Genomic DNA, 22,913 nt, shown 5'->3' on the forward strand with positions numbered 1-22,913 from the left:
TCTATCTATCTATCTATCTATCTATCTATCTATCTATCTATCTATCTGTGTGTATAAACATATATTATATAAAATATATACAGAATTGGACATTTTCATGGGGAGGCATTAATATCTAAGGGAAGTAAGAAAGTCTCACTTAAGAGAAAGTGTTTTGTTTGAAAGACACTATTGAGTCAAAGAGGCAGAGAGGTAAGAGGAAAGTACATTCTAGGCATGTTGTATATCATTTATAAATATATGTCGAATGAACTAATGAATATTAGAATTCTCAGCTAGATATTTAATATTAAATATCATATTATATGAGACAATTATATAGTTGAATACAGGAGCCATATCTCTACAGCATAGGTCTCATGAAAATATAAGCATAAAAGTTTGTATGGTAATCAATAACATGTGATAATCCATTTTAGTAAGCATGGTATAAGTTATCACTGAAGTCAGACCAAGTTTGCAAAGTACGTCAAATTAAGATCTTATCTCAACCTTTCCATTCCTTACCATGTGGCCTTGGGAGGTAGAGGTCTCTCTTCGCCTTGGCTGCTTATTGCAAAGTAAGGGTAATTAATTTTCTCCTGACCTTCAATTTCTCCCACACTGTAGTTCGCCTTTCCACAACTTGGATAAGTTCTCTTAAATATTATGTTCTATCACTCCCTTTCTCAACAACAAACGATAGTTAATACGAAATCCAAGCTTAGTTAATTCTTCCAATATCCAGTCTGCCTCTCTGGTCTTTTGAGTTGGATAGAATACTTTTGCTTGCTCTCTGGATTCAACACTTTATTCTCCCAACTTGAACATTTAATGTGATCCTTAATGAGATCAATATCTATGAACTTTAGTTTTCCTGCCTGACTAAGCTAAAAGTAATAATTTAATCATGGCTTCACCTAGTTTATTGTCATTCTTTCAATATTCAGATCATTGACAGTTTTTCTAGTTTCTGTACAAAAACATCCCCCTGTAAGTAGGATTCATCCCGTGTATCAGAGTAGAGAGGTCACCTTTAGGCAAGAGCCTCATATACATTACTGCATTAAATTATAAATCGTGAGTATGGTAACTAAGGTCTTTGGTGAGGAGGTGGCCTTCTTCTGAAACAATGGTGAAGACATGTCAGCATTATTAAAATACATATGAAAATTTTTTTAGAATAAAATCATGATTGGATAAGAGTTCATTTTCTGAGAGTATTTAAGAGATGAATCATAAGGAACTGGAGGAAATGAATATGACTGCCTGAACTTTCTCATTCACATAGTTCTGGACATGTCGACCACTTCAGCTTTGCAGAGGAACCCCAAATTAGAGGCATCCCTCTGACAAGAAACATGCAATCCCAACAGTGGCACCAGTTTTGAAGGAGGAAGAGAAGCCAGCATGCTTGGAGGCTTTAGATGGAGTAGCTGAAATGCAGGGTTCAGGCATGATGACAATAACTCCAACTGGCCATAATGTTAGCATGAGAGTAAAGCTTCATCTAGAGGTAACATCAATTTAAACAATAATAAAGTAACCGTGTATTAAGTAGACTAAACAGAACACAGAAAGTTCAGGAAAAAGATAGGGACACAAGGAGCAAAATCACCTAGGTCCCCAGAAAGGAAAAAGGTAGGAAAAACTAGGCAAATCAGGGATGCTCAAAAGTGCAGTGGGAGAACTTGTGGGGCCAGAGAGCAGAGAGTTTCCCATCTAGGAAGTCAAACGTAAAGTTTCTAAGGACCAAGGACCTTAGAAAAATAGAGGAAGGATACAAGGACAGATCTTCAGGGTTGATGTAATAATGTTGACTAACTGAGTGATGAATGCTAGACTGTTAGAATGACTCTTAGGAGACCCAGAAGGTTTGTCATGACTATCATAATAAATGGACCATGATTACAAACCTGGGCACTCTCAAGGGGCATTATAGCCATTTCATAAAGTATAACATTTTTCCGATGGTGCTTTTTATCATATTTAATCTATAAAGTCCTCTTCAAACATCAACTGCTTGATAATAATGCCCCTAAGCTTCTATCTTGGGTATTTGTTGGAGAATCTTGATTCCTTTTGGGTAACTATGTCTTTAATAAATGAATATTCAGCATGTATAAGATTAGAATGACAGGCTGACAGTGAATGGTTTAATCTGATTTGGCAGACATGCAGATTTCATTGGGGTCTAGAAATAAGGAAGCATAATTACCCACTGGAGGATGGTGGAATGAGTAAGAAAAAAAAAACTGCTCCCAGGAAAGAATCTGATATGTGGAATTAACACATTCATGTGAATAGGTTAATTCATGAAATGACAGAATCTTAGAAGTGGATGGTATATTAGAGGTCACTTCCCTTCCTATTTTCAGATGAGTAAACTGAGATCCAAGGGAGTGATGTGACTTGTCCAAAGTTACTTTGTGCCCAGTGGATGAATCCATAAGCTATGTCATTTAATTCTTCTAGTTGTAAGTCACTGTAGTGGAACCAACCCTAACCTGGGAAGAACTGTTTATGAGACTTAATCTCTTGTTACTTCTCTGATATTGCACAAATAATTTCTCACCTCTGCCTCAGTTTTCTTCTCTGTAAAATAGGGACAATACTATTTATATGTCCTTATTTCTAGACTTGTCTGAGGATTAAATGAGAGTATAGATGAGAGGCAAAAACAAACCTTTGTAAAGATTTAAACTATTTTCATTGCCATTCTACTATATCAATGTCTAAATCCCCCCAAAGAGAATCAACATTGTAAGCCATCTCTGTTATTATGAAATGAAAGATTTATTTTTTGGAAAAGGAATGTTAGGCATTAGGAGCTGTTACTTTGGTTATCAAGGAGTTTCCCAGTACTTTGCTCTACAAGGCACTATCTATTCCTCCTCTACATAAGGTCACCTTTTCCTGAATGCTATCACATGGTCACACTTTTGAAATTATTAAAATTTAAATGGGCATGAATATTCTAAAGAGAACCTATAAGAAAAAAAATAGAGCTAACAAAATTTGCTTAAACTTTCAGTGAGAGTTCTACTTTGCCTACAAGTTCTGATTGCTACTGTTTTTTATTTTTGTTATTAACACACACATGCATACACATGTGCATGCTAGCACACTGATTGTAACAAAATATGTCCTGCAGTAGAAATTGGGTGTCATCGCCTTAAACTCTTTCTAATCCAGGCACAATATAATCCCTGATACCTATATAAAAACCTTGCAATCAAAATTTTTCTTTTTCCCATATGGGACTTGATCTTACACTTAACACTTTTCTCCCAAATCATGCTGATTAATCAACAACAGAAAAGTGTTTTCACAGAATGTGGCACTTTGACCTTTTGATGTTTCTTTAATGGTTATTTAATTAATATAATGGAACCTTGTTTAAACCTTGGTAACAGGGTTGCCTTTATTGGAAATATTTCTTATTATAACTTCTCTGTGTAACTGTGAAAGAGGCATAATATTTCACCTTGTACAGAGGGAATACATTATGAACAACAATTTAGCATAATCCATGTGATAGTGAGATAGTTTATATAACTACATTTAACTCTTGTTTTCAAGGTGAGAGACGGTGAGTTAGTAAGGTTGATACAAATTTATGGCAGGGGTGATTTTTCCTGCAATTGCAATTACATGGTAGAGATAGGATTACACATTAAAAAGATAATTTTAAAAATTTACTCTCATGGTTAAATGAAGTAACATGTAAAATGATTTGCAAACTTTAAAATACTATATGAATTTTAGATATGACAGGTACAATTATTTTAAATCTGTTGTATAATGTGAAGCAACTTAATGAACTAATATATTTCCCTCCCTCTTTCTTTTCCTCTGTCTCTCTCCCCCTCCCACCTCCCTTCTCTCTTCTCTCTTCTGTCTCCTTGAAAACGCTTGCTGCAATGGGAGTAAATTTACTACAAATGAGATAGATTCTGCATCCATAATGTAATGTACCACACAATGATTTTGCCTACTTTACTCTTAAGCCACATATTTAGTTTATTTTCTTCTCTCCTCCCCCATTTCTATCTGCTACAGAATCAGAAGTGATTGAAAACATTTGGTCTTCTTAGAGGAATTCTTAAACTATTTTGTTTCATGCACACCTTTGGCAACCTGATGATTCCTATGAACCTTTTATCAAAACAATGGATTACAAAAGAAACCAATTATACTGAAATACTGTTAGCAAAATATTAAGAAAACAAGTTCATAGACTTCTAGGTTAAGAATGTCTGCTCTATAAGACCACAGAATTTTAGAATGTGAAGGGACCTTGGACATTAATTAATACAAAATGCTCATTCACATATGAAGCCTAGAGAAATGAAATCTTACAGTTAGCTATCAGCAAGTTGGGTTCTCAGTTTGGTATTCTATTTGTTTTACTACATTGATTTGTTATGATCAGTCTTCTTTACTCTATGGGCAATTACAAACTTTAAAGTAACAAAGTTTCTTTATAGAATTAATAAAGTTGAATCTTGGAGTTGAAAGATACTTCTCTCTTTAATGTATCTCCCCTAAGTCTTTCATCTATGATCTAACATTTTCCAGCTCTTTCCAATGACTTATGTGTGACAATGTTTAAAATTTGCCATACTGGTATCTCTACATACCTCATCTGCACATGTTCTAGATTTTTTCAACCTTTTACTTTTTATCATATTACATTTTATCTTATTAAAATCACCCTATTGTTTAACCCTTTGAAAATTTTTCTGCAAAATAATTGTCAAAAATATATTTGGAAATCCAATAAGCATTAAACCCAGCTAACACTTTTATTATCTACTTTTTTTACACTATTATTATCCAGTCCTCTTTTTTTCCAACAAGGAAGTCACACAAGAGGTCACTTGTCCTGTTGAAATCAGTCATTACAAATCATGGCATGACAAATTCATGGCCACAAAACTTTCAATTACATAATTTTTCATTAGAGAAAGGTAGACCTAGATTTTTATGCCATATATGTGTTATAGTGCCTATAATGCTGTGCCTGGTATCAGGAAGACCTGAATTTAGTCTGCCTCAGACATTTACTAGTTTTATTACTCTGGACAAGCTCCCTCAGTACCCCCTGTTTGTTCAATGGGGGAGTATCATGATATTACAAATATAAAGTTCTTTGGAAAAGCTTAACATTCTGTATAAATGCTAGCAATTAAATTAAATAAATAAGATGATTCGGCACAACAAATGGATGTCTACAATGCTGCAATTCACCATACCTACCACTTTTATTTGACATTCTCCATATCCCATCTTTGCTATTCCAGTTTTTACCCGCTTAATATTTTTGAGGAAAAAAATATGAAAGTTTTTTAGACTTTTTTTCTCATTAAGTACATATTTTGTTCGCCAGCATAATCAACAAGTGCTTTGAGGCCTTACTGGGTGACATGAATGGCCCTGCCAGATGAAGGCAAAAGACAGAATAAATATGGTTAACTGCTCTAAGTACTCTATTGTTACCTGAGCTTTACATCACCTCAGGCTTCATGTGACTACATTCATCTTATTAGGGGACAGAGTTTATTTTCAAAGCAGGGAAGATCTTCAAATTCCCATTGCCATTACACCTGGCCATCTCCCCATTAAACTCACCCCTACAATCCTTCTCTTCTTGCTTTTACTTGTTTCCTCTTTCATTAGAATATAACTGCCTTGATGGGAGTCATAGGGTTTTGAATTATTTGCTTAAAAAAAACTTTTCTATACATCTATTAATCAAATCTACTATCTAAATGTATAGAAATGTAATAACAAATTATTCAGGATGTTTTAGCTTCTTTCATTATTGAACTGAACATTCTAATATTATAGCCAATATGCTGTTATACTATTACACACATATATCAGACAATTCATCAATCAATAAGAGCTCACAGAATATATGTCAGATACTTTACTACATCGTTTCTGTGTGCAACTCACAGCCTGGTTGAGAAGAGGAGACATAAATATAAAAAGATACTATGCATTTTAATGCACTTAACATTATGACATAACTACAGGATAATAGCACAACACAATACTAATTGCAGGGGTCCTACCTTATTCGTTAGGACCAATTGAGGTTCTGTGTTGGTATGAGTTGTCAGATCTGGTTACTTTCCTGAAATCATCTTGAAATTATTAATTTGGTTGTTTCACAGTTCTTTGATAGGACAATGTTACTATCAAAGTTCCATTAAGATAACATAGGCAATTGTGGAAACCGAGAGGGAGGAGGGGAAAATGAGGAGGTTGGAGTGTTGAAAGGGATTGAATATGAATACAATAAAAACAGCCCAGAAATCCTTCCATGTAATACCATCTATAGTTACTATTCTTAAGGCTTGCTTTCATACCTTTAGTGCAACAAATATAATGGAGTAGGAATATTACTTACATATTTTAACTATAAAGGGGGTTGAAGATAATTGAGTTGTGGTCCATCAAATAGCCTTCTTACAGCAAAGCAAGCCTCGAAGCTAGTATGTGGCCCATTTTAACATTCTATACTATTAAACTGCCCTAACAGCATCTTAAAGGACCAAAATTTTTATTATTATTCACCAAATCTCCACATGTGGTATGAAAAGATTAGACAAGTCTTAAGCAGGCAGGGATTTAAATCCTGACTGATAATACAGTGGCGAAATTATACACAGTAAAAGCAGAGAAGAAGGGGTAAGGGTTTAGCAAAAAGGAAGATTTAATCTGGGGACAAAAACCTTCATATAAATCCAGCCTTTCTATTCTGGATGATTATTTCATAAGCTGGATCTTGGGCTGTTGATCTCTTAAACTGATTACTGAAAATTGTATGCACTTTTAGAAAGAGTCACTGACTGACTTGCATTTAAGACAGATTTCCCATCACATTTTTTATTCCTTAAGAATATGGAATTGCATAATACTGTTGATATTTTGCAATAATACAGAAATCTTGAAATTCTATTTGTCAAAAAGCTGTGTAATTATAGGATACAATAACTACAACACATTTGATAAACCTGTGATAAAAGAACACACTGAATACCTACACAGAAGAGACCCAATTCCAAAAGACAAGATCATTTGGTCAATGAAAGCAATAATGATGGGGAAATATTTTCTCTTCACCATTAAATTATTAGAGTTTGGCCAAGGATAAAACAAGTCATTTGAGTTTTCACTAAAAAGACCACTTTGTAAGAAGGACAGAATGCCAGGATTCTTTGGGTGTTGGACTTCCCTTGGCAAGGGGTTTATGTGGTTTGAGCAGTCTTAGAATATAGAAAGAATTTTAAACCACAAAAATGTTTTTAAATTGCTAAAATATCACTTTGTGCTAACAAAGACAAGCTATAACCTGGACATAGCCATTATTCTGCATAATGCTTTAATTTATTTATTCTAATGCTTGTAATAAAGAATTTCAGGTATAGTATTGTTTATCCAATTGAATTGAGTTTTAAATTTTGTGTACAATATATGTATGTGTGTGTATATATACACACAAAATTATACGTAAATACATAAATATATAGTGTATATACATGTTTATATATAAAGTCTCCTAAATATTATAGCTTATCAAAAGTGAATCAATAATAATAATTATTATTATATCAACAATAACTCACAGATATTTAATGCTTTAGAAATGAATTACCTAAGTGAATTGCACGTTAAAAGAGAACTCAATCACCAGGAGGCATAATGCTCACTATGTGCAATTTTAAGCTGAGTGAAATCAATGAAACCATGTTGTTACTAAAGGTAAAATGTAGATAATGTTCCCAGGCCAATTCTCTTGTTTAAAACAATCATTTAATCAAATTTATTTCAAGTAACTTTATTCTCTCTAATATGTAACCAATTACATTTTATTTTCAGAACTGGAAGAAACATAAAGACGCAAGCCAACAATGGGCTTATAAAATCATAAATTTAGAACTTGAATTGTCCTCAGTTCAATTAATTCATTTTAAAGAAGAGGAAACTAAGGCTAAACATTCGGTAAATTGTCCAAAGTCCTACAGAGGATAAGCATTAGAGACTGAATTTTTTGAGTTTGAGTCCTATGATTCCAGAGACAGATGCAAGAGAGCACAACAAAATGAAGACTGCTTTGAGCAACCAGAATTTCACTTGGACTCTGCTAGTGCTATTCTCCATTACTACTGATGATTGGGTTCACATAGGTATGTGACCAACATCGTACAGTATCATACAGCCAATTCTCCAAAAATGATGGCTGAATAAAGCGGTGCTTACTAAGTTTAATGTTGATGAAGCTGTTCACAGTGCTTGGCATATGGTATGTCTAAAGACATGAATTCTTCATGATTGCTGAATGGATTATCAAAATCAGATTTTAGGGGCCAGAATTATTTGATAACTTGCTTAGACAGGTTGATAGGATGATCATTAAGTTCTCCAATTGACTTCCTATTTTGTCATCACAGGTAACAGTCATCTTAGTGAATACATATGGTTTATTACTAGTTTTGTTGTTATTATTGTTTTTTTTAACATACTGTTTCCATCTTATTGCTTACTGTCTTGCTCATATTGTCTGTCTCATATATCAAAGCACATGTCTATCCATGAAAGACATGTGAAAGTTTTTAAAGGGCAGGATCATTTAATATATTTTTGTATTACCCACACAAAATACAGCACAGTACTAAAAACATATAAGGTCTTACAAAACAACTTGATGAATTTAATTACGACATTATTGATTTCTGCTATTGACTAGTTTCTGTCTTAATGTACACTAATACTGGGTAACTCATTTATTACTAAACTAAAATAGCATAATACTTTACCATGGCTTAAAGAAGAGTGTGTTCCTGAGAAATATACAACTAAATTATAAACTCTATCTAGGCCCATCAAGCTTCTAGGATGGGCCCTAGGATGTATGTTTATTGTCTTAGCACCAGTGTATCGATGTTCAGAGAAATCTATGAGTGGTAGCTAGGTGGTGCAGTGAATAGAGCACTGGCCCTGGAGTCAGGCAGACCTGAGTTCAAATCCAACCTCAGACTCTTAGCACATACTAGTTGTGTGACCTTGGGCAAGTTACTTAATCCCGATTGCCCTACCTTCCACCCTTCAAAGACAAAAATCATACAAACTAACAGAGAAAACCATGACCAGTATGGCCACAGAACAATCAAGTTTTTGGCTAAAGTAATGCTTAAGAAACAAATCATTAATTTATAAAGGAGTTTGTTTCTATCTGTGTTGGCAGAAAATACCCCCACACTGATAAAAATCACTTAGCCCTAGGTTATTGAAGAAATCTGTTTATCATTGTGTTTAGATGGCCAAGCAAATACTAATTTGACTTAGAAGAATACCGTTTAAAAGACTATTTGCTTATTTTAACAAGTGCATGGGTAAATTTGGCTAATTATTCTTCTATTGAATCCTACAAATCACACTAATAAGAGTGAAACAAAAATCAATTATGTTTTCCTTATGAAATACATAGGCAACATAAAATAATGGATAGAGAGCCAGTCTCAACACCTGGAAGAACGGGGTTCAAGATCTGAAGTCACTCAGGGATATAGGTGACTCTCAAAAATTATAAGTTGCAGAGAAGATAACAGTTTCCTCACCCAATTCCCATTTCTTATTCTTGTGCCCTAATACACTGTAATTGGTTATCAGAATGGAGAATACCACCTTAACATTTCATATTAGAAATTTAGAAAAATAAAATAGTATAAGAAGTAGGGGGTTTTCTTTCCTAAGTCAACGTGCTAGACTCAAGGTAAATGAATGGTTTACAACCTTCCTTTAAATCTAGCTCTTTAAAATATCAGCAGAATTACTTGAATAGTGAGAGCTCCAATACTGAGAAGGAAGTTAGCTAGCCTTAAAATGGAACTTCTGTATTGGTTATATTTCATAGAAAAAAAACACATGGAAATTAGATGCAATTTTCTACAGCCACCAACAGCCAGCCCTGGGGAAAGTTAGAAAAATATCAGGGCAACAAATGTGCTTTGCTAAGTATAGAACTCATGTCATCCTCAGGGATTGTGACTTTGAAACTGAACATACTGTTAGAGATTTGTGTTTTAAAATTTGACAAATGGAACAAAACCATCTCTTTGTAGAATTTTCCTTCCCATCCTTCTAGAGCATCGCTGAATTCCCTCAAGGCAACACAAGGAACATGAAGGAAAAGAAACCATATATTTTCACTCAGATTGATTTTTATCAAACTCTTGTATTTGGAAAATAATTCCAGATATTCTGCTAAGCTGGATAAGCATTCATCAATTATACATATGCCTACCCTAAATAGAGTCACAATAAGAATAAGGTTATGTCTATACAAACAGAATTAAATGTTTAGATGAACTATACACATGTTTTAATTCATGGGAAAAATGATAAAGAGAGTTTGGAACCCAGATTTTCCCATGAATTGCTACAACTCCACAAATTTTTATTTTGCTTATGAAGATACTGCCCTGTGACCATGCCTCCATAATTTAGTGGTTTCCAACAATACTGTGTTATTTTCTCAAACAAAGCTTTATTTCTTTCCCTCTGTATACCATGTGTTTGATTTTATTGGATTTAGAGTTTGCATTAAATATAAAGTGGACTGGAGCCCCTGCTAAGTCATTAGGGTCAGCTATCACGATTCTCACCACATCTTACCATTAACCTAAGTGATCCTGAATTTCTATCTTAACTTTTTGGAAGGAGTATCAAGTAGTCACTTTGTCTAATAACTTTATCTTCAAGTGTCATTTTCAATTGCTTATTAATTTATTTTTAATTATTTTTAACTTATCATATTCCAAACTGATTTGAGGTGGATTATATACCAAGTTTAAAACAAAATATTACAACTGGGAATAGTAACAGTGTAGAGATCATTAAAATAAAACAGGGTCAGGTGATAAAGTCAGATGAATAATACAGCTTCCAGTGAATAAGGCTCTAAAATTTACAGGTCAAGGTGAAAAAGGAAATAAACAACTTCCTATAAATTTAATTTTTCTGAAGAAAGATGCATACGATTTATCTAGGATTAAATTCAATAAATTTTCCTCATGGTTTCTCATATAAAGGATATTGGATGACACAATGGATAATATTTTCAACTGTATTTGTACAAAATAACTGAAATGACTGAAAGCCGGGTGTGGAGGGAGGAAAGAAAAGAACAACTGAAATGTTGATTCAAATGGGCATTTCAGATATTGACTCTGCAAAAGAAGAGGGCACAGCATTAAATTATAACTCAGTGAAGACATCTGTGGAGAATTATTGTGTGCTAATCTAAATTAAATACAGGGATGGGACCAGAGACTCTAGATGAATGGGTGGTTTAATAAAGCCTAGCTCCCTCAAACAGTAGTTTTTTTGTTTTTGTTTTTTCAAGTGAGCATTTGGTGGGAGAAAAACTGTGTGCCTAATGACTGAAATTTCTAACAAGTGTTTGTTGTATGATCTTATTAATTATAAATCCTGTTGATAAACAATTCCATTCATTCATTCATCTATTTATTCAATAAACATTTGCTATGCATCAGCTAGGAACCAGGTACTATGCTAGGTCCTGCGGATACGAAGACAAAAATAAGCAGACAAAAAGTGCTATTTCAAAGTATTTTATGCAGAAACCTACCTTTTTAATGACAGAAAAAGATAAGTGCTTAAAATAAGCATGTAGAGGAAACACTTTAGAAAGCAAAAAAAAGCTGACTTGTAAAGAAGCAGATCTTAGGAGAATATGCTGGGAACAGGTTCTTCTGCAGGGGTATGCGATCATGAAACCATGATCTGAGCAAAGGAGAAAATTTTGTTAATGGTGTTGATAGAACCTTCATTTAAATGGGTATAATCTTAAGATCAGAGCATAAGCATTGAAATGTGTCACTTTATCCTGCAAAAAGAAATTGCTTTTGAAAAACAGCTCTGCATTGCTAGTCCCTTGTCATACTTACATTCAGGCTGGGTGGCCACTTTAATAGGCTGAGAACTCTCCCCTGGTCCCCGTTCATTATAGGCCACAACTCGGAACGTGTAAGTTGCTTCTGGCTTCAGGTTTCCAACTGTAAGTTGAAGGGACCCAGGCTGGGATGTATTCAATGCTCGCTCCCTGAGAAATAATAATTCCACAGAAACATTACACTTAATCTATTTAACTTGATTTTTTTTAATGTGGGAGATAGGGTAAAAATGTGGACAAGCTAGGCAAAAAATAAATGCCCACTCTCTTAATTCTGACTTTGGATATAATTCTAGGACTTCAAAGGTTTACTATGGAAAATTGACTCTTTGTGATGGCTTACCTGGGGTCTAAACCAACTTGTAAAACCAGTTTGTACAATTGTAACTGCAATTTGTATTGTAAAATTCTAATCTGTAAAATCCCTTTCCCAGCCTCAAACTCTGCCCCTTCCCCCTATCTGCACTCCACCTAGGCAATACCTTGTGACTCCTTTGTTCTTCCTTAATCTCTTCTTGTCTCCTCAGGTCTGGCCCAAATACTCCTTTGTCCTTGCCTCAGGTCTCCTCTGGTCTGGCCCAAATCTCATCTAAACTACCTATGCACTAAAGTCACAAGTTCCTCTCTGTCAGCTCTAACCTTTATCTATGCACTGAGGTCGCTTCCCTCCATCTGGTCAGCCCTGACAATGGCAGCCCTACCCTTTAAAAGTAAAAGCCTGTACCCCTCTCACTCAAAGATCCCCTAAAGGACTCTTGCCCACTTCTCATGGAAGCCTAACAATAAACTTCTACAACTCTCACTCCAATTAAGCCTGAGACCTTGAATTCTTTCCAGACTCTATTGAAGGTTTACTGGTCTTAGATTAGATCAGAATTCCTGATGAACCTATTGGGATTCCATCTCTCATCAATTGGAAGAGCCTAGAGATAAACATGATGGGGGCTTCAGGAAAATGGTTGGCTAGGGACGTTTCTCCATTAACCTTTATTCTAGAGATTCTTCCCTGGATTTCTAAAAATGTCCAGTGAAAAACTTACAAGAAACAAAGAGCTATTCAAAGAAAAAGGAACATCCAGAATATAAACAGGGATGTGGATTTGTTAAACACCTACCTAAAGAGACAAACAAAAGTTCTAATTATTCCACAAATCAAGCCTTGTCAGCATTGCTAACAATCACATTTCCTTTTATTCCAGCATCTGTCCTTTTCTTTGGTGAAGAGGTAAAATGTACACTAGCACCATTGATTTGCACTACATTCAGTCTTTAAATTCAGCCATTGAGGGCATGAACATCCTTTTATATAAGGGAAAATAATGACATTTAACCCTTCTACTCTCAGATCCCATTTGTCTCTAAGAATAATTATAGCATATAATATAGTGAATTATATAATAGTATATTTATAACATATTAAGTGTATTATGTTAATGTATTTTGTTATAATATATTCATCAAACGCTGAGGCTGAGGTGTTCCAATATTATTCCCATTTTACAGAGGATAAAAGCAAGGGTCAAGTTCTTTAAGTGGCTCATTCAAGGTCACACATCTAGTAAGTGCTGGGTTTAGGATTAACCTTAGGGTTGAGAGGTATCTAGGGGAGTATGGAAGAGAAGAAGCCTCCTCCCACCCCCATAAATACCTTGAAAATGTTTCCCTAATGCATTCTATTATTTAGAGTATTTTGGGTTATTAAGCTCCAGAGCCATAATTAGAATGGCAACAAGAGCCTCATTTAAGGGTGCCCAAATCTGGAGACCACTGCATGCTTACTCTTTAGAAAGTTTGCTAAGTGATTCTGAGACTATTGGCTCCATAGCTGGAGGTTCTTCTAGTTTGAATCACAAAAATAACCTTGCTTCTGGCCTAGTCTCCAAACACCACCTCCAGGGTCCCATAACAGTAGTACTTTTCTGAGGCCTTGCTTTCTCCTTCATCCTTCATAATGTCATTGCTCTAGGGAGTTCTCAGGGAGGAACTCCCTCTACCAATGCAAATCAGCCTCTTTTCTTCAACTTAGAGTCTTTGAGAGTTGCCTGGGAGGTTGAGAAGCTAAGTGACTTTCTCTGAGTCAAACAGACATCCTGTATCAGAGGACAGATTTGAACCTAGATCTTCTTTACTTGATGGTGGGCACTCTAAAGTAAATTTTAGGATATTGTTTCTGTTCTTTGATATCTTAGTGTTAAATATTTTAATCAGACTTTTATGTTATTTTCCTTTGTCACCTTGTAGAAATGGGAGTTTTGATGAGAGGGGGTCAATTTTGGAGCGTAGGTTACTTTGGAAGAGGGAAAATCTTAATAGAATTTTAAAGGTGGGTTGGGACATTGGTCAACAACAAGACGGAATGAGGGACTCAGGATCTAGGTGGTGGGAAAAGGAGAGAGGAAAGAAGGGTATTGAAAAAAGAGAGCTATAAGAAGGTGCTAAGGACAAACTTTCTCTACCTAGAAATTTTTCCATAGGCTCACTGACAATCATGAGTTACTTTTGGAAGTAGCCAATGCTTGAGATTCACTAAACATTTAAGTGTTCAGACTCCATAAAGAAGAGTTAATTATATCAGGTATCCATAAGAAAACACCAGAAAAAATGTCATAGGAGAGAAGAAGAATATAACAAAGGGATAAATTATATGGTAGAACAGTTTCTCCTGGAAGTATTGTATAACCAGCATGTATATTTTTCAAACACAAACCTGGGAAAATTAGTTTACCTGATATATTCCCAGTGATGATGCTCTAATACAAATCTGTTCATAGTATTTAGAACTGAAAGTTTGACCATTTCACTCCCTGGTGAAGAACCTTCACTGACCTCTCCTCCAACCTTGTCAACCAATACCTGCCTGCCCCCCCAACACACACAGTGTGATAAGGATTAAATATGGTGCTTGGCATTTAAAGTCCTTCACAATCTGGACTACCTCTCCATGTTAATTACACATCAGTCACACTCATGCATTCTATTTTGTTGTTGTGGTTGAGTCACTTCAGTTGTGTCTGACTCTGTTACCCCATTGGAGGTTTTCTCAGCAAAGATACTGAAGTGGTTTACCCTTTCCTTCTCTAGTCCATTGTACGAAAAAGGAAACCGAAGTAAACAGGGTTAAGTGACTTGTCCAGGATCACACAGCTAGTAAGTATCTAAGGCCGTATTTGAATTTAGGAAGATGAGTCTTCCTGACTCCAAGTACAGAACTCTACCCACTGCACCACTTAGCATACTTTTTATATTCTAGTCAAACTGGGTTACTTCCTCTTCTCAATACATGATATTCCATTATCTGACTCCACTTCTTTGTATGGGCCCTCCTCCATTCCTGAAATGCTTTCCCGTATCATCTCTACCTCTTGGAACACATCTTCTTTCAAGACTCGGATCAATTGTCATCCCTTTCAAGAGGCCTTTCCTGATTACCTCAGTGGCCAGTGCTCTTCGGAAATCATTGAATATTTATTTTTTAAAATATATTTTATTGCATTATCAGAAATCAAGTAACGTCTTCCCTGTGTAGGTTCCTTGAGGGTAGCGACTGTCTTGTCTTACTTTTTAAAATTATCTGAAGACAATTATCCAGCATATGATGTGATAGTAATGGCATTTAAAGATCCCCCTGTACTGGCTTGGTTTTTGGTTTGATTGTGTTAAAATCCAGAGCTTGTTAATCCCACCTGTGGGATGGACTTGTTGACATGAAAAGAGAGTCCTGAACTGAGAGGAGCTGGTGATGTAGATTTGGAGAGACACAAGAGAGAGGCAGAAGAACTTTTTGGAAGCAGCGCTTTTGGAGGCAGAGAGAGACTGAGAGGATTGCTGGGGGCCACTTTGAATTGTCCTGGACTTTTGAGACCTGCCCCTGGAGCTGCCAAGGACTGAGGAGACATGGCTTTTATGCTGGTACTTTGTCTGTTTTGATGTTGTTTTGCCAGATTTGTCCACTGGTGAAGGACAGTCCTGTTGTTGAAGAAGTTCTGGAACCTGGCTGTTAGTTAAGAGCTCCTGAGACTGTCCTGCAGACAGAGAGTGAATACTGTCCACTGGTGAAGGACAGTGCTGTTGTTGGAGAATTCTTGGAACTTTGCTTTTGGTTCTGAAGCCCTGAAGAAGGATTTTCTTGTTGTATGTTTACAGAAATCCTGGGAGAGGGTTTTGCTAATGTTTTCAGGGGTCCTAGAACTGTTCTGCAGACAGAGGATGAATTAATGAAGACACTGGCAATGTATCTTGTGGCCTTGCTAAGCTTTGTCTCCCCAGGAACAAAGATTGCTGAGAACTTGCCTAGTGTCAAGATGGAAGAAAAGACCTCCATTTGGGTATTAAATTCTGTGCTTAAGCTTGTTGTAACTCTGGGGGTAGATTCAATTGTGATCCAAGGGTGGGGAACTTTTGACCTTTTTGTGCTCAGTGATTGAACAAATGAGTATACTTTACTTATGATTGGAAACTAATCTCCATTTGAGGAGAGGGGCTTTGTGATGGACTAAATGAAGGTACAGCCTAGGGGTGGAGTAGTATTTAGACCAGGGACTTTGTAATTGATTGAATGAATATAAGGTCCTGGGGTGGGGTAGTCCTTGGAGATTATTTAATCACACTTAGTAAATGCTGTATTTGGAATGATGTCATGTTTTGATCTTCTCTGTTCTTGGTTTGTCACTGAATAAAATGGAGAGCCCCTATGCTGGTATTCTGAACCTTGGGAAGTTGCCTTTCCTTGGCATTGCATTACACACGATAGGAAGATTCTGAATGAATATTTATTATGCTTATTGTTTGAACTTGGGAATTACCTAATTAAACCTTCTCGTGTAAGAGACAGAGAAATGGAAACAGAGATTTTCTTGACATGTCCAATGTCATAGAAAGTAAGGAAGCCTCTAACTCAAAATCCAGTGGATTTTGCATGTTGATAAGCTGCTTCTTAAAAACAACCTGCATTCCAAGAGCATTAGCCCCTCACTTGCTTTTAAATACCATTCTAGTGATTTAGAATAAGGGTCTGATTTATGAAAATTCTCTTTACACAGTTTTGTAGAAGCATTCCTAGTGTGTCACAGTGCCACAATATCAAAATAGTCACTTTCCCTGCCTGATGTACTTCTCTAGCCTTACCTTTCTCTCTAGTTTAACAGAAATTCAGTGCAATAGGAACACTGCCAAATTTGGAATTAGAGGTACTGGGTTCTAATGCTGGTATTGCTACTTATTTATCTGCGTGACCTTTGGCAAGACACTTAATTTTCTTAGAGTTCAGTTTACTCATCTATAAAATGATGGAACTGGACTTGAAGATGTATAAAGTCCCTTCTTTTTGAAACTCTGATTCCATTACATTCTAGCAATATGCAGTTTATACCAAGGTAATACCACTGTGGAGCATTTGGGGAATTGATGCATATGTCACAAAGGCTAGAACTGCCGCCCAAAATTGCAGAACAGTGGCATAGAGGAAGGAAAACCCACAAACCAGCACCATAGAGAAAAGCCTCACTAAAATAATTTTCAGTGAGTTATGGCTTTGTCAGAAGCTTTTTATTGGTATTTCCTATCAGATTAACTTTGTTGAGATCAGTTAAACAAAAAGATCCTCAATCCACAGAGCTGCTGAATAGGTTCTGATAAGAAAAATAGTACCACTTTTAAAGAAGGGGAGGGAGAGCCCCTTCTTCCAGTTCAACAGTTCCTCCATAAAATCTGATGTCTCCATTTTTCTCTAGCTTGGTGTTTGCAATTTATTATTTTTGGACTTTTTCTCAGGTTCCAATGGAGGAGTAGCCAACTGTCCATGGTGACATATCCCTATGCATTGTGGGAAGAAGGTCTCTGAGCCTCTTAAATTGTCCTTTTTAGCTCAGCTCTGAGGAATACTCCTGAAGCATTTTTTGTTCACCTTATAGTTAAAAAAAATCATCCCACAAATAAGATAAGCAGTGTTTTCCACAGCAGAGTACTGATCCTGTATTCTAGCTTTCCCTGGTCTTAGCTGTAGTTATGCTCTGCTCCATAATTTTCCTATTTAAACAGTTGATAATTAAGGATTTACTTTCTCTCTCCCCCTTGTACTTTCACTCTTTATTGAGCACACTGCTGTGCAGCCCAGCATATAGCATACTCTGTTCCCAAGAAAGTCACAATGGATTCCATCATTTTTGTCCAATTACTGTGTTTGCAGTGTTCTACTTGTCATTGTGTGCTCACCTTTTCCTGGGAAAACAGAAGGAACTGGAGATCTCTGACTCTTCCTTATGCTGTCTTCTATGATTCTGAAGACATAATTAGCCTTCAGTTCCTAAGAGCTCAGATTAATGACCTGGAGCAGTAGATACCTTCTCCTGCAAAACTCAATCTTTCACTCCATTTTTCCCTGACTCTTGTTTGATGGTATGGATTGAATTCAGTGAGGAGAGATGCCCAGAATACCTCACCTATGTGTAGAGATTCCACTATAACCTCATTGATGGCAAAATATAAAGAAATGAACATATTTCCTACCCAAGATACCCCTTCTCTCTCTTTCCCTCTCTTCATCTCTCTGTCTCTCTCTCTCTCCATCCTTCTCTCCCTTCCTCCCTCCCTCCCTCTCTCTCTGTCTCTCTCTCTCTGTATCTCTGTCTCTGTCTGTCTCTCTCTTTCTCTTTCTATCTCTGTCTCTCTGTTTCTGTCTCTCTGTCTCTGTCTCTGTCTCTCTCTCTCTCTCTGTCTCTGTCTCTCTCTCTCCAATAGAATTTATTCCTCAGAATTTTGGTTTCTATTTACTTGCGGGTATGTCTTGACAGTTTCCAGGAAAGAATAGTTTGTGTCATAGAGCAGCTAGGTTGTACAGTGGATGGCACACTGGATCTGGAGTCAGGCAATTCAGATTTGACCTCAGATACTTACTAGCTGTGTGAACCTGGGAAAGTTAATTAACTCTGTTTGCTTCAGTGTCCTCATCTGTAAAATCAGAATAATAATAGTACCTACCTTACAGGGTTATTCTGAGGATCAAACAACACAATTGTAAAGTGCTTAGTGCATCTCCATATAGTAAGAAGTACTTAAATGATAGTTATTATCATTATTGGGGACAGCTAGGTGGCACAGTGGATAAGGTGCTGGAAACAGAGTTAAGAACATGCCTGTTTCTGAGTTCAAATCTGGCCTCAAAAACTTACAGTTTTTGTAAATCATTTAATCCTGTATGCCTCAGTTTCGTCATCTGTAACATGAGCTAGAGAAGGAAATGGCAAACCACTCCAGTATCTCCGCTAAAAAAACACTCAAAATGTGTCACAAAGAGTCAGACATGACTGAAAAATGACTGAACACAAATTAATCATCATCATTATCATCAGCAGCACCACCACCACTATTAAGCAGGTACTACCATTTTTTTTGCCAAATAGAAATAAGGGTAGAGTACTGAGGATGTCAGGGACTTGAAAATTTTTCCCAAAGGCCTTGACAAACTCTATATAGACTCATGGAATATTAGGTCTGTAAAGAATTTTAGTGAACATTGAACCAAATCTTCTCATTTAATAGAAAACTGTATTTCATAGAGGTGGAATGATTTACCCAAGGTCACACAACTAATTAGTGGCAGAGTTGAGACTAGAATATGGGTTACCTGACTCCTAGTTCAGTGCTTTCTTCATTACAACAGTGTACCTTGATCAGACTTACTTTATAAGGTGGCATAAAATGAAACTGGTCATGAGACATCACAGTTTGGTACCTTTACCCCTATGCCCAGAATTAATGACCTTGAATGGGAAAAAAAAAATCCATTTGTCCTCATCTCCCCTTTACACTTTGAGATTCAGATTCTCATACTATTATGAGGAAATCTGAATTTAGGAGTTAAGTAAAAGACAGCTTCACTATGGATCCTTTGTAGAGTTTTTCAATAAGCATTTTTGAAATAAACGAATGTATATCATCTTGCATAAATACCAGGGGTGTTAAAATGTAATTACAACTGTTTCTTGGAACCTCTAAGGTAACAAATGCTGTCATAAAGTGTCAAACACCTAATTAGTTGCTTCGAGGTAAGAAAAAACATGTTAATATTCCTTGTTGTGAAGAGGATGATATTAATTTTTTTAATGGACATGATTTTACCAACCAGTTAAAAAAAGCCTACCCCAACTATTATTTTCCCTTTCAAAAGTGACAATAGGAATATAACTCTTATAGAATGACACAAAGATAGATACGGAGAGGTCATTGGGGCAGAGTTGGAAATTGCACCATCTACTTCTGATAAATTCAAATAAAATATTGATGCTGGCTGTTTTTTTTTTCTTTTTAAGAAAGATATGGAGAGTGATATCTTGGAATTTCCCTTTCTAGTGTTCAGTGAATCAGTACCCATATCTCGCCAAACAATCCAAAGCATTGATTTTTTTGTTGTTACAGAATTTTAGATCTGACTGGATCCTTATGGGTCATCTACTCTAGCCCTTTTATTCTTCAAATAAGGAAGGGAGGGTCATAACTTTACCAGTTAGCTAATGGTAGAGCAAGGATTACAACCCAGAAACCTTAACTTCCAATCTTGTGTTCCTATGACACAAAAAAGAAAAGGAAGGGAAATTAAATTGTTCCTGTCTTCTTTGTCAACAATAGCTATCTAAATATGCTGCGCGAGTGAAGAATGGAATGAATCTTTTCAAATTTTGTTATGTAGCATCTAGCATTAGTCCAAAAAGTTGAGGAAACTAAACAGGTTCCATATATTGTAGCTATAGACAGAAATAAAAGAAAATCACAGGTTAAATTTATTTTTAAAAATATAGCAGGGACTTTTAATCATAAATCAGTTTTTTGGTCATTCAGTCATGTTTGACTTTTCATGACCATAGTATACTTTTCATGACCATAGTATATGGTCCATATGCTATGAATATCAATATTATCCATAAGGCTTTCTTAAAGATAATGGAACTGTTTGCCACTTCCATCTTCAGTGGATTAAGGAAAACAGGATCAAGAGATTTGCCCAGGGTCATCACATAGCTAGTAGGTGCCTGAGGCTGGATCTAAACTCAGGTCAACCTTACTCTAGGTCAAATGCTATATCCACTGAGCCACCCAGCTGCCTCCAAAGCAAATGGAGGTTGTGACTTAAATCAGTATTTTCATCTAAATCTGTTCTTTCATCTGGGACTAAAACTATAGGAAGATTTATACCATTCATATATATAGTACTGCTAGATCCACAGAGTGTGAATAATGAATTTCTGAAGTGGTTGCAAGTATTTGAATCTGTGCTATTTTAAAGTCATAATTATATAAAATATGGTAATTGATTCCAGCCTAATGGAACTATGTTTTTAATGTGCTTTAAATGTCTTGGACAGACACAAACACACACACACTCACACACAAATATATATGTTATATATTATATGTAATATAATACATAAACATAAAAAGATATCTCATTTGCTATAGCTGATAACCTTGTTACGTAATAACAATAATAAAAGTTCCCACATATCACATGGCATAAAATATTTTCTTCAATATAATTTGGGGCAAGTATTATTATCTCCATGTTTCCAGATGAGGAAATTGAAGATTAGCATGATAAAGTGATTAGGCCAGGGCCACAAAGGAAGGTAATGGACAAAGTGAGGAGTAGATTCCAGACCTCTTGCCACACTGTACTCACTCCAGATAATAATAAACAATTGCATAATCTTTAAATGATAAAGATGTGAAAACAATAGGGTAAATATTTAAGTCGTTCTCTAATGTTGGCAAAACAGTTTCTTCAAAACAACTCTGTGAAATGGTTGGATAACTCATTTTACAGATAAGGAAATGAATATTCTAAAATGAAATATGATTGGCCTATATCAACTGACTCTAAATCAGTTCTCTATTCTCTATAGCCCACGCCACCAACACACACACACACACACACACACACACACACACACACACACATACAATTTCCAAATTACCATTAATAAAACTCTTATCCAGAGTCAGGCTCTACTGGCTTATCTCAAAATGAGTCCTCAGCTCTCCTCTTTTTCTGTTTTCTCTCTTTTCTTTTTTCACACCCAAATTCTCTTCCTCACATAGAAAGACTTTTAGGGTCTGAGAATTGGTTCAATCACATATTTCATATTTTCAAGATTCCCACTTAACTTCCTTGGACTTTAATCTTCTCATATATAAAAGGAGTGACTAAATCTAGATTACCCCTGAAGAACTTTTCAGTTCTAAATCTGTGATCATGGCTTGCATCTCACAGGTTGCTTCCAAAATGTTAATCTCATTCTTTTAGGATTGACATTGGGACACAGAGACAGCAGCACCGGCAGGGAGTGCCTGAAATTTCCCATAATCCACTTTCTGTACAGTTAGAATGGAATCAACTTCAAGGATTCTCCTTCCAGTGACACCCACAAGGCCTACAACCACACCTTGTATACCCTGATGATGAAATTAGCTCTGAGATTGTGAGCTAATACATCCCAACTTCTCCAATATCCACTCAGTATTGTTCAACACTGGTTCCTCATATATTCAATCTTTTTCCTCTCTATTTTCCTCATTAAAAACTGCTTCATATCATATCCCCAAAATATCCAAGGGCTGAAACACACTCAATCACCAGCGTCGAAGGAGTTTGCTGAGGCTTTTAATAGGCTGGGAGTATAGCTGATAATTGTGGACCATCACTTGAATATTGAGTCTTCACAGGATAGCTTACTTGTCTTCCCTTCCCTCATCTCACCTCCTAGGATCTCTTAACCTAATACTTATTGTAGGATATGTGAGTATACTGTTAAAAGCAAAAGTAATAACCAAGTTAGGCTTGATTTGTTTCAGAGTTGTCCTGTGTAATATGACTACCTGAGTAGTTTTAAGAAATTGGGAGGAGAATCTGTGTTTTTTCCTGCATTACATGAAGGAAAGCCTATGTTCCCTGGGG

At 35.9% G+C, this 22,913-nt stretch overlaps 1 protein-coding gene across 1 annotated transcript in view; it reads right to left on the minus strand.

The window, feature by feature from the left end:
* DCC (DCC netrin 1 receptor) overlaps positions 1–22,913 on the minus strand; it is a 1,052,419-nt gene that overhangs the window by 417,612 nt on the left and 611,894 nt on the right. Inside the window, exon 10 of the mRNA XM_069102085.1 lies at positions 11,964–12,118. Coding sequence (XP_068958186.1) covers positions 11,964–12,118 — 155 coding nt within the window. The remainder of the gene's footprint in view (positions 1–11,963; positions 12,119–22,913) is intronic.

This window comes from Petaurus breviceps, unplaced genomic scaffold (assembly GCF_028583685.1).
Source record: "Petaurus breviceps papuanus isolate PSGF00001 unplaced genomic scaffold, PetGlider_PUasm1.0 128, whole genome shotgun sequence".
NCBI lineage: Eukaryota > Metazoa > Chordata > Mammalia > Diprotodontia > Petauridae > Petaurus > Petaurus breviceps.